Source organism: Amblyomma maculatum, chromosome 1, assembly GCF_055883805.1.
Source record: "Amblyomma maculatum isolate TAMU_Amacu chromosome 1, ASM5588380v1, whole genome shotgun sequence".
Classification (NCBI taxonomy): domain Eukaryota; kingdom Metazoa; phylum Arthropoda; class Arachnida; order Ixodida; family Ixodidae; genus Amblyomma; species Amblyomma maculatum.
Window position 1 is genome coordinate 36,235,209 of NC_139344.1, and position 12,526 is coordinate 36,247,734.

Here is a 12,526-nt window from a genome sequence, read left to right on the forward strand (position 1 = left end):
AGCATGGCGTCCGCGCCACTCGGCCAAGAGTAGATGACGCTACGCCTCGTCCTGCAAAGCTTTGTAAAGTCAGTCTCCCTCAGAACCCGGACGGTTCGTTACAAACGAATCCGTGAACGGCTGCGTATACAGGGTAGTTGGACTGCATGCTGGTGATTAGCATCTTGTTGACGGTCAGGAGCGGTATTATGCAGTTGCGGCCACGTATGTAGCGGTACGTGGCCGCGATAAGGCACCTTTGAGCCCGTTGTCCAGTGTAGTATTTTTTTTTTATTGTGCTGTGTGGCACTGTCTTGACCTAAGAAGACTGGTAGCTGAGAAGGGAAATCAGTTGTGATTGATTGAGTTTCTGTCGTACCAAGTGTGTGCGAGATCCACACAACTAATAGCGTGCGGGACTCTGTGGCATCAAACTTGTTGCCCACAGAGTATGTAGATGTCTGAGAGTCAATGTATATACACCGCGCAATGAGGTATGCGCGTCTAGCAGAAGCACTTCTCTACTGAAGACTGGAATTCCTTGGATTTATACCGCTGAACTAGTCATATAGCATCTTGTTATAGGCAGTCTTATTTAAACTAAACTCGTGGCAACTGCTTACAATGTTAATTCTCTCGTACCCAGGCGCATGAATGGCATCTTCACTGACCGGCCGATATAACGATCGTGCCATCGCGCATACGTTAGTCAACTGTTTGCAGTCAACGTCCTTGTCGCCATAGTGGTCATCACTTTCCGATCTAGTGCAGTAGGCCTACGGCACTTCGAAATTGGATGTGATCATGTTATAGCACGCGATACATGAAATGTATACTGTCCTACACTCGCGTACTCGTTTTGGCAGCTGCCGTCGCACGCCAGTGTTGGAACTGGCACTGCATGCTCAAGTGACCGCCTGGCACCGCTACAGCACTTTTCAGAACCAGTGCAGCCAGTGCAAGCCAAATCGAAGAGACCTATCATTGTGGCTTTATGGTGCAACTTTAGCGCACGGCAGTTCCCACTAATGCAGACTGATTTAAGATCATGCATTCAGCATGATCATGTGGGTTCATCGAGCGAAGGTCATGTTGATGTGCCATCGGGGACAACATGCACAATAGCCGATGACCAGTCGGGAATGCGAAGACCTTGGCGTAGCATAAATGGTGTAAACTGGCCAAGGTGCCACTAGGCAGTTCCAACGCCAGCAAATTTTTGTTTTTGCGGCCGGGAAGGTCGCCCTGCCGACTTGCCAGAACGACAACGAATGACCAGCGCTCATCTATTCATACACTTATAATCACTTTAAAGGCTTAAACGAACAAAAGTATAGTGTGCTAAAATAACAGAATGAGGATCTAAAGCGACCCCCTCTACTAAAGACGCCAGAAAGACTGGGTCGTTTCGATGAACATGAACAGCTTTTCCAACTACAGTGCTAGTTTTTTCTGAACTGTTTTTTGACCCAGCAGCCCTGCTTGCAGAATGTGTTGCGCGAGAACAGCTCAATGAATTTCCATCTGGTTTGTTGCACTGTGCTCCATGTTAAATTTTTGTGCAATGATTTCCTGCATTCCTGAACTACTTTCATATTTTTTTTACTGTCAATATATTCACATGATAATAATCACTGCATTATGCAAGCAGATATAACATTCCATGTGCAAAAAAATAGGCTGTCAAAATATTTCACCACCTATATTTCACCAAGCACAACTATTCTTTTGGCTACTACATGCTTTTGTATAGCAACGAAGCATACAAATATGTATTATGTCGGAATTACTTCAAGATATTTCAATGAAATTTTGCAAGCATCCAGTGCACTTCCAAATGAAAATGCCAAATTTTGTCATTCTACATCAACTAAAGATTTCTTCTCCAATCCCAGGGTGACTAGCAACCGGGAAAACCGGGATTGTCAGGGAAATTTTATGTACTGACAAAAATACGTAAAATGTCAGGGAAATCATCAGAAACTTCACCATGCCAGGGAAAATCACACGATATATACTGCAGTGCATTTTCACTTTACTGGTGCAGAGCAAGTTTGTTATTCATGCAGATATTTTTTTTGTGCTGTCTCGCCAGCGTGCGGCCACAGCGCAAGGCGAAGTGCGATGTATTACTCTGACACCCTTGCATGGTTGAGCTGCCACAACAGAAGAGCCAATACGCACGCGAGGTAGGTACTCAATAAAATATGCGGAAGCACTGCGTGAGAGTAGTATGCGACAAAATGCAGGAATAACCGCGCCAGCAGTGGCCAGCGCAAAAGCGACATATTGGATTGGATTGGTCATTAACACAAATGACAACCTTTTCACTATTGTAAATTGCAGAATATAATTAATAAATAGCTGTTGTGAATTTTTCATCTATGCACATCTAGCAGCTACTTTTGAGCCTCTTCACTCGTCAGAGAATTTGAACTGAAATAGTCATGGAAAACCTGGAAAAGTCAGAGATTTTCAAAATAGTGGTTTGCTAGACACACTGAATCCCCACCTCCCCCCAAGCCAAGCGATGGCCTTTAAGCCAGTAAAACAGTCTAAGCAGACAGTGCTACACTAGCCAACAATGCAAACTGGTACTGAACAGCCAACTAGGTATGAGATGCATGTCAGAATTACTGACTTTTTTTTTTTTTTTGGTGAAAACCAACTTCGAAAAAATCAATCAGCATAAACTGTCTTTTTTTTTAAACAAACATTTCAACTTCCTAGTTTTAGAGCATAGAAAGCAATATATTCCATGCACCTCTATTCTAGCTTGCTTGAAAAGTTCATCCAGGTCTTTGCTGCGATTTTGTTCTTCATAATGGTGGCTTATGCATCTTATACAAGAAACGTGTCAGAGAGCAATATATAATTATGGCACCACCATGCCCTTAAGGCTCCCATAATGGTGGCTTATGCACCTTATACAAACAAAACTTGCCAGAAAGCAGGATATAATTATGGCACCACCATGCCCTTAAGGATCCCCCAATTCGTAATAATATCACTGGTCAGTTTTTGGGCTTGGCTTAGGCAATTGTGGAAGGCCAACGCATTGAAATAACAATCCAGTGACTAGTGAATTGCAGACTATAACAGGCTTCTTGTTACAGGTTCATTTTCGGGAAGTGCAATCTAGGTGAGGACCTCAGCATAGCTGAAGTCAATTGTTCTGTCTCACATTATAAAGGCAACAAGTCATAATATATACACACTCAAGAATAGATGAAAAATCTTTTATTAGTTTTCTAATTCGTTCGAGCCTGTCATCTTACACGGCCACCTCCATCAAACCACAGAAAGCATGCTAAGCCACAAGCAACTGGAAACAATTAGCTTACTGCAATTTTGCTTTGGTGGACCACACACAGTCGAGAGGAGGAAATAGGTCTTGTTAAGCAATGCAAGCCAAATGTGCTTTAAAACTGCTTTACTTCTGAAGTAATGCACTTTTCACAACATAAAAATGGCATACAGCAATGCTTATCATGCAGATTGCTTGCTCTGTGAGCCAAGTAACACAATTAAAAAGAAACGTCAGCAGCATAATACCTAATGTATTAACAAAGTGAGCATGTTTACAGGGGGATGCATTTACTGGTCATATGGAAACAGTCTTGTACTTTCTGACTCCACTGCAAAAATGTGCCCCACTAAATCTTTCAAAATGTTAAATTTGAGACTGACTTAACACTAATGCTCACAAGACACCTAGAATAAGAAGACCAACGTGTAAATATTGCAAAGTAACAAAATGAAACAGCCATAACAGGTTTAAAAATAAAATAGTCGCTGGCAGCATTGGTCTATAACGACATTTTAGACCCGTTAATGCTTTTGCCTTATCAATCAACACGGAGTACCAGGTGCTGCCACTTTTTTCATTCGTTAAGGGAGATTTAAAAAAATATTTCCATGCAAAGAAAAAAAAAAAACCTGGGGGAAGCAAAGAAAGAAGAGGCAGCACATGGTGAAAGGTAACTTTTGCAGCTAAAGTGCCATGCAAATGATTACAATGCACGCACGATTGGGAAACACACGCGACCCCCCCTTCATACATTTCATCAACGCTTCAAGAAAACGGCACACATGTGAGACACTGTTTCCATCCCCCTTGGTGGCCACTCCAAACAGAACTGCAGGTGCTCGGCAATGACCATGGAGTGCCCTCCTTCCACAGTGAGGCCCATCTCACAGGTTGAGGCGCTGTGGTGTTACAAGCAAGCCGGCCGCCAGTCGAGACACGGGCGCAGGGCCTCAGCTGAGCAGGTTGCGGATTTCCTTGTGCAGGTGGCAGAGAAAGTCGACGTACGACGGACCCAAGTCCCCGTGCCGGTCCTCCACAAGGAATTGCCGGAACACCAACTCCATCTTGTCCCCTTGGCGCACAAGTGTCAGCTGCACACGCACACAGACAACTAACTGGCAGACCTCACACCTGTGCAGTTGGAAACGACTGGTGACTCACTTTTCACGGACCCACAGAGTGTCTTCAGTGCAATGGGACGACGGTCTATTTGAAACATCCTACAAGGGCTTCTTAAATATTGTCCTGTATCAGAACGGTTATCGAAAATCTAAAGTTGCCTCTAATCACTCCTGAAGTTTTCCCTTTGCCAATCCTAATAAGATGGAAGCTACACGTCCATACTAGCATACTGCGCAATGCTCCTACCAGTGACATCTGTTCACGAGGGAAAAGGAAAAGCTCCGAGGTCAGATCGATGACAACTCCAGCCCTGATGGCAGGGTATCCTCGTAGTGCGAAAAGCTTTCTAGTGAGTGATGATGTCAAAATTCTTCAGCGAACTGTCTCTCAACTGCAGACCAGACTTAGCAGATCAGCTAGCGAGTGACAACCTTCTGCCAATGAGGCAAGAACCCCAATCGCTGCACTTACCCCTGCCTTATTCATTTGACAATCCAATGAAAAAAAGCAACGCATTGCTTCCATGTATTCGCACATCGACACTTACCAGCGGTAAGCTCTTGCCAGGCACTTAATTTTTTTTCTGCTTATTTAAGTAACTGATTGAGTGAGTTGGTTATTCACGATGAAGACTATAGCATTTAAATAATGGACAACACAAAGGAGATGCCACAACCACACGTTGGAGTCTCCTTCATGTTGTCCGCGTTTAGAAACATTACTGTCTTCATCAGAAATTTTAGTTGATGCCAACTCCTTTAACTGATGAGTAGGCTCAACTAGTCTAAAAGGTTTGCATGTGTGTTATTCCAGCAATTGGAAAGAGCAATTCAGAAGAATTTGTACATCTTTGTAAAGGCCATGACACCTTATCTGTGATAGCAAATATTTCCTTGTAACGATGCTTCATTTTTTCCTCGCCGTCTGGGTGCCTTTCGAACTTTGGATTTCTTTTCTGTGCATTTTGTATGTCAACCGTATGCTCTGTTTTCCTGCTGTTAAATTGCACCTCGGCACGGTTTCAAGAACATTGTAACCACTCCTGCTTTGACTGCCAAGAGACAGTTGGCAGTATTTAATAAATAAATAAATAAATAAAATAGCGAATAAAACTAGTCATTGAGTGCAGTTTCGGCTAGAGTGACGCGAAATCAACAGCTGCTTACATCACAGAAGTCAACTGGTGCGCTGAGGAATGTGTTTGCCGCTTTCAGCAGTTTGCACTGTATGTGAACAGCAAACTAGCAGAGCACATTAACAAGTGCAAGTAATCGCTGAACACACTTGTGGATTGAGCTATTTAAAACTCAGTATTCAGTTCAGTGCCACTGCACGCTAACCAGCTAACTACAGTTACCGCCGCCATTGTGCATGAATTTCTGTCTTGACGCGTTTGAATTGTGGTGCTGGCGAAGACTCTTAAGAGTTCCTTGGACTGCCAGAAGATCAAATCAGTCGATATTGTCGACCATAAACCCTGACTGCTCATTGGAGGGTCAAATTCTAAAGTTAAAGCTCAGCTACTTTGGTCATCTGATGAGAAGAGAGGAGTCGCTGGAGAAAGATTTGATGTTGGGAGAGATTGAGGGTCGCCGGAGAAGGGGTAGGCAGCGAACGCGATGGTTAGATGGCATTCTCGAGGCATTGCAGATGAAGCTATGTGATGTTAAGAAGATAGTGAGAGACCGGAAAGCGTGGCATGACATGGTCCATAGGGTCACAAAGAGTCGGACACGACTGAACGCCTGAACTGACTGAACTGACTGACAACCCTGAAGTTTAGCAAGAAGGAGGATGCTACCTCATCACACAGCGCTGATTGGAATGAAAATACACGCACTGGAGGCATGAAAGGATGAAAGGACAAACTTCCCGCTTCACAGTTTTCTAAGCTACATCATGAACAAACACTTAAGCTGATCAACCATGATGTCATGAAGCATTCCAAAGCTGGACCTGATGGAGCCGGAAACTGCCTGCACAAAATCTCACCCAATTCATTATTATTAAGGCTTGGAACTTGCTATCTGAGCTAATTTTCACCATTAAGCTTCAAGGCAAAAAAAAAAAAAGTGACAGTCGAAACATTTTTGTCTGTATCCCTTAACCTAGTGGGGAGCAGAGTTTGCAGTAGCAGAACACCACTCTTGCTGGCAGTGACAGCATGCACCATCAAGTGAAATCAACGGACAAAAATTTTTTCACGAATACAATGAACAGCTCCTGTGACACAAATCAAACTGATGACAATAATTTGATCTTAAAGGCACAAGGGCAACTTGGCCAAAGAACTACACGGTTAGCCTGCTTCGCAAAATAATGAAATATTGGCTGTAGCCCCAAAAGTGCAGTTTTTCTTACGAGATACTACTCACTTAGGCTTCCTACACCAGTTTCATAGCACTGTAAATCCACAGCAGGACCATAAATGCTGCGTCACTTCAACGAGAATCGTCGCATTAATTTTGGCACCAGTTTGTTCTTAGCTCACCAAAACTACTCAAGTGATCTGAGCCCTTAACTTCGGCAAATTGTCGGAATTGCACTTAGCTTTAAAGGGGGTTCACAATACTGGCAGTCAGATTTGACAGTACTGAAAGCATGCTGTGACAAGAAAAGTGGCATTAGTATTAACTGGCACATGTGCTAACGCACAACGTGCCTGCTAATAATGCAGTTTAACTGCTGCAGTTGAGCCAAGCTGCATAACCAAGGGCATGAAAAGAAGACTATGTTGTGAGATGAATTTGCACCGAATGGATCTGGGGAATTTGCTTATGCTGAGCACTGTTTTCCTGTCATTTTAATAGACACAGTTTCTTGGCTCTAACAAACAAACTTTTTCTTTGGTAAAGTGCAACGGCTTGCAGTGCAGACATCAAGCTGCCAAAAAAAAAAAAAAGCAGGTTTACTCAGTCCGTAGCGTGGTGGCCGTGAACCAGCATGACCGTAAGCTACATTCAGCAATGTTTTGTCCAAAGCCAAAGCATATCTGGTGCCATCACAGTAAGAATTAAAACTGGCTTAATAGTACTAAGTGGTAAGAAAATCACTCATGCGGACTCCTGTCCCAAGGTCAATACGCAGTCAATAAAGCAGAGGGAAAAAAGAGAATTACCGTATACACGCGTGTAATGGCCGCACCCCGAACCTTAGAAAGAAAATTGGGAAAAAAAACTTTTAAAAAATTTCCCGAGTAAAAGCCGCACCATGAGTTTCAGGAAGTTGGGCAGTGCCGTCTACTGTGCGGTGCAAGAAATACGGAACATTTTGTGGTTACTGCCGCCAGGTGGGGCCCAAAAATCAAGTGAAAGCCAAAATGAAGCGTAAGGTTAGAAGTAGAATTGCCATTAAGAATTAAGAACAAAATATTTGACGAAAAATAAAGTCAAGCATGGGGGCAGCGGCCACCACCTCCGTTACAAAGGGGGTGCTCCTAGCCGCAGCGATGCCCGCCCGTTACAAGGGGTGAGGCCAGCAAATCCAATCCAATCCAAGTCTGTTCGCTCCTCCGTTTTACAGCCATTTCCTTGATCGCCAGAAGCTATCACGTGCGATCTCGCAATCGGAACGCATCGCTGCCCTGATTTGTTCGGCGCTTATGAGCTGAAGATTTTCTTTTTCCTCGATGGGAAAATACGTTAGTTATACCGCTCACTTTAAGCTGAAAGTGATTCACTACGCGAAAGATGAAGGAAAAAGAGCGGCTGGACGAAAGTTCGGCGTTGACGAAAAATGTGTACGGCGATGGTGCTCCCAAGAAGATGCCCTAAGGAAAACAAATGTTCAGAGGCGCGCTTTCCGAGGGAAGCAGAGCATGTTTCCGGAAGTTGAAGACTCACTTCTCGAGTACGTGACGGAGACGCGGCGCAACGGCTTTACTATTTCGACTGAGATGTTGCGCATGAAAGCGCTAGACATTGCACACAGCAAGGGGATTGCGGCTACCATGTTTAAGGCCAACAATGGGTGGATTTCGCGCTTCATGAAGCGAAAAAACCTGAAGTCCCGATGAGTTCGGAGGAGGATGATGACGAGGAGTGATGTTTTGGACACGGGACGAGCCTGAAATCCCGACAAGTTTAGCGGAGGAGGACGAGGAGTTTTTTGACAATAATAAAGGCAGGTACCACCGCAAATAATTTTTTTCGCTGTCATTTTTCTCATGTAATCGCTGCACCCCCTGATTTTCACCCCAATCTCGGAAAAAAAGTGCGGCCATTACACGCGTGTATACGGTAATTGTGGTTTAGCTCTGGTTAACCCTAGTTGAATTGCGAAAGCAACGGCGGAAGCTTCTTTTGCCTGCTACATTATTCCCCTATCACGCCCTATCAGTGTAAGGTGCTACATTATTGGTGACACTTAGTTTATCCTTTAAGGGTATAACGCGAGAACGTACCGTATTTCTTCGAATCGAGGACGATAGTTAAAAAAAAAATAGAAATATAAAACTCTGGGGTTGGCTTAGATTCGAAGATTTTGTATCGGGGTCTCAATCATAAAACAGGAAGAAAAAAAAAGTAGCACGCAGGAGGCGCCCCCACGGAACGCCAACAAAAGACAAGCCATAGCCGACACCAGCCAAAGCACACACGAGCACTGGCTGCCATTTTAGCCTTGTGTTCTCGTTTGATGGTTTGGTACCCCGAGTGCATTCCGAGAGTTTTTATAAGTGCAGTTTTTTCACCGACACCATGAAACCAAGCAGGTGGTGTCACTATAGTGCCACCTTCAAGCGAAAAGTTAGCTCGCTGCAGAAGAATCATCAAATCTTCAAGCCAGGTGGGACTTCGGCGTGGATGAAAAGAATGTTCGCCGTTGGAGGAAGCAGCCTGATGAAATTTTTGCTTGCACCTCAACGAGAAAGACTTTCACAGGACCGAAGAAAGGCCACCATCCCGAAGTGGAGTCGGCACTGGCCGAGTTCGTCATGTTGCAGAGAGCAGCGGCACTTCCAGTGACCACGGAAGTGCTACAAGCGAAAGCAAGCCATGCCAGTGGCGTACACCGTCAACGGAAAAAGGTGTGAAGGAGGTGGCCGGATATGAGAAGCAGCGCATGACGGTGATGCTGTGCTGCATGGCGGATGGCCACAAGCTGCCCGCCTATGTCATTTTCAAACAGAAGACTCTTCCAGCTCGGAAAAAGTTTCCTAGGAATGTGATCGTCCACGCTAAGCAAATAGATGGATGATGAGCGAAATGGTTGGGGAGTTTGGGGGGGTGGGGGGGATAAGAATAGTTTGCAAGCGGCGTGCAGGGGCCCTCTTGGCAAACATTCACTTCTCGCCTAGACTCTAACCGTGGCCACTTAACTGACGGCGTAAAAGCTGTGCTTTGCAAAGCTGGTACCGACGTCGCTATCATACCTGGTGGCATGACAGGCCAGTTACAGCCTCTAGATGTATGCCTCAATAAGACTTTCAAGGATCGACTGCGCAAATAGTATGTGGACTGGCTTGGTGAAGAGCGCTAGTTTACACCAACAGGTCATGTAAAGCGTGCATTGTTGGGAGTCGTGGCCAGTTGGATTTCTGCAGCCTGGGATGATATCCTGGATAGCCTGTTGTGCGCGCATTCAACAAGTGCTGCATTTCCAATGCACTCGATGGCACCGAAGACTGTGCACTCTACGAGGAGCCCAGCAATAAGGAAGTCAGCGATGACGACGACTAAGCAGGATAATGTAAATAAATGTCGTTTGCGTGCTGTACTTCTTGCTCGGAGTTGTTTTTTCAGTCGGCCTACAATCGAGATAAGTTTGTTTTTTTCCTGTGGGTCTCGGCTTAGAATTGTAGCCGGCCTAGATTCGAGTAAGAAGACATCGGACCCATCACATGGCCGAAGTGTTCCACACCAGCTGCAGAAGTGGATGTTCGCCACCTGCTGTGGACTTGTGCAGGGACAAGGGCATCAAGGATAAGATTCTGCAGGAAGTGGGACTAACCGCAACCAGGGAAGAGGACTTCTCTGAATGGCTCACCGACAATAATAAGAGCAGAAGCCTTCTCCGGTTCCTTACGGAAAATAATTTACATGGTTTTTTTAATATGCCTTATGGCAAGCTTGCGCAATAAAAAAAAAAGCCGTATGGACGTGCCTGCGCGTCGTAGGAGTAACGACAATGTAAATGGTTCTAGCAGGCTGATTCTGATATCACCCACCCATATGAAAGGAGCGATCCGAGTAGGCAGCTCCTGCCCGTGGCATAGGGGTAACATGAATTCAAATGTCATAGCAGGTTGATTTTTTTTATGAGGAGACTGTAGCTAGGCAGCCACCCGAGGTCTCGCTTTGGCTGTCAGAGAGTTGCTTTCGCAATAAAAAAAGATATTGTGTCACTCCTCCCTTAAAGTGTAAACTTGTGCACTGAGCCATTCTTTATGAATGGTGACTCCAACTCTCAAGGAATCGGGTCAGAAAACTCACCCGCATGCAGCGTTGTCTCTCCATGCGCACTCTGGCTATGATGTCCCGCACACGCCTCGAGATAGGCGTGTTCAATTCCAGTAGAGACGTCTGCGAACAAAAAGCTCCCACACATTAGAAAATATCACACTAGGCCACGTCCTCGTTACAACATCAACTGAAATTTGCCCGTAAAGAATAAGAATATGCTGGCTCTGAGCTGAATAACAGCTCATGATACTAATCCAGCATGACTAACTTGGAAGAATTACAACTCTCTGAGGAATAACGTGTGGCACTTGCACTGAACTATTTTTTTGCCCACTCACTGATGTGGTATGTTACAACAGCAGTTTCACTTTACCTAATACTTGCAATTTATGGCATCAGTTCAACAGCAGTCCTCTGTATGAATAAGGGCAGTTTGCAACATGTTGCATAACCATCAGCAGTACCATGCTCCGAGTGCTGGCTTGTTAAATTTGACATCACTATATACTAAGAGTGAAATAAATGGCCATAAAACTGTACTGATGCTGTTTGCAACACATATTGACAACACACACAGTCATTCAAGGTTAAAGCATTGATTAATTGATTAATTTAAGTGAATAACTGCAAGCCTAGATGCAACAGCTACTACAGATTTGGCGACTGGATTTTCAAGCCAGCTAGAAAGGCCACATGAAACTGTTTCTAGGGAGTTTCTAGGGAGTGGTGCTGTTAGAACGGTTGAAGAATGTGCCCAAATATCGCTGCCTTTTCATATTCTCGTTTATTCTTTTTTTTTTTCTGCTGCCACAGAGACTGGATACCACCCCGTAGTGAAATGAATGGATTATTGCTAGGTGTTCCTGGATTAAGAGATCATTTGGACATTGTTTCTTGTGAGGGTGTGTTAACGTGAAGTCACATAATGAGGGCAGGAAGTACCAAGGTGGCAGTGGGGGTCAGGTCTCTGGGCAATATACTTGGCAGTGTGTCCAATATGTCTAATTCTTCACACCTGTCTGTAAATAAAGCACAGCAGTAATAATGGTCTGATTGAATGAGGTTTGTGGATGTGGATGTGTGATGTGGATGGACATTTCGTAACCACAAAGTAACAAAATGTGTTTTGGCAGTGAACAGATTTTGAGAAAGTGTGGGCATATGAGCATAGTTCTTCTGTCTGCAAGAGAAAAGACTCAAACCTAAATTATCGGCTTTGGTTTGGTTTTGTGGGGTTTAACGTCCCAAGCGACTCAGGCTATGAGAAATGCCGTAGTGGAGGACTCCGGAAATTTTGACCACCTGGGGTTCTTTAACGTGCACTGACATCGCACAGCATATGGGCGCTTTGCTTTTCCCCTCCATCAAAAAGCGGCCGCTGAGGCCGTGATTCGATCCTGCATCCTTGGGAACAGTAGCCGAGCGCCCTAACCACTGCGCCACCCCGGCGGGGCTGGTTGCGATTATCGTCTAATTGCACTGAAATTTCTGTCCTGAAAAACATCCTTGAAGATAAAGCTTGGGCGAGCATCCAAGAGACTGCGAAGGTATCAGAACCTATTGAGGAGTTCGTATCTGCAGATGTGGACTTCGCATGTTCCGAAGAGCTCACAGGCCGTCGTGCAATCCTCGTGCAGACAAACTACTATGAAGGACTCTTTAAGCCATCTTGAACAATTTCCTGTTAGTGTATGTGAATGCGTGTAAACACACT

General features: G+C 44.8%; 1 protein-coding gene across 5 annotated transcripts in view; it reads right to left on the reverse strand.

Annotated features, from left to right (window-relative positions):
• Positions 1–3,202: 3,202 nt before the first annotated feature.
• The window catches only part of Sec24CD (COPII coat complex component secretory 24CD), a 43,946-nt gene continuing 34,622 nt past the window's right edge, over positions 3,203–12,526 (reverse strand). For all 5 annotated transcript variants that reach the window (XM_084587962.1, XM_084587964.1, XM_084587966.1 and 2 more), the window contains 2 exons: positions 10,843–10,932; positions 3,203–4,380 (listed from right to left, as the gene is read on the reverse strand). In XM_084587962.1, coding sequence (XP_084444088.1) covers positions 4,240–4,380; positions 10,843–10,932 — 231 coding nt within the window. In that variant the 3' untranslated portion in view covers positions 3,203–4,239. The remainder of the gene's footprint in view (positions 4,381–10,842; positions 10,933–12,526) is intronic.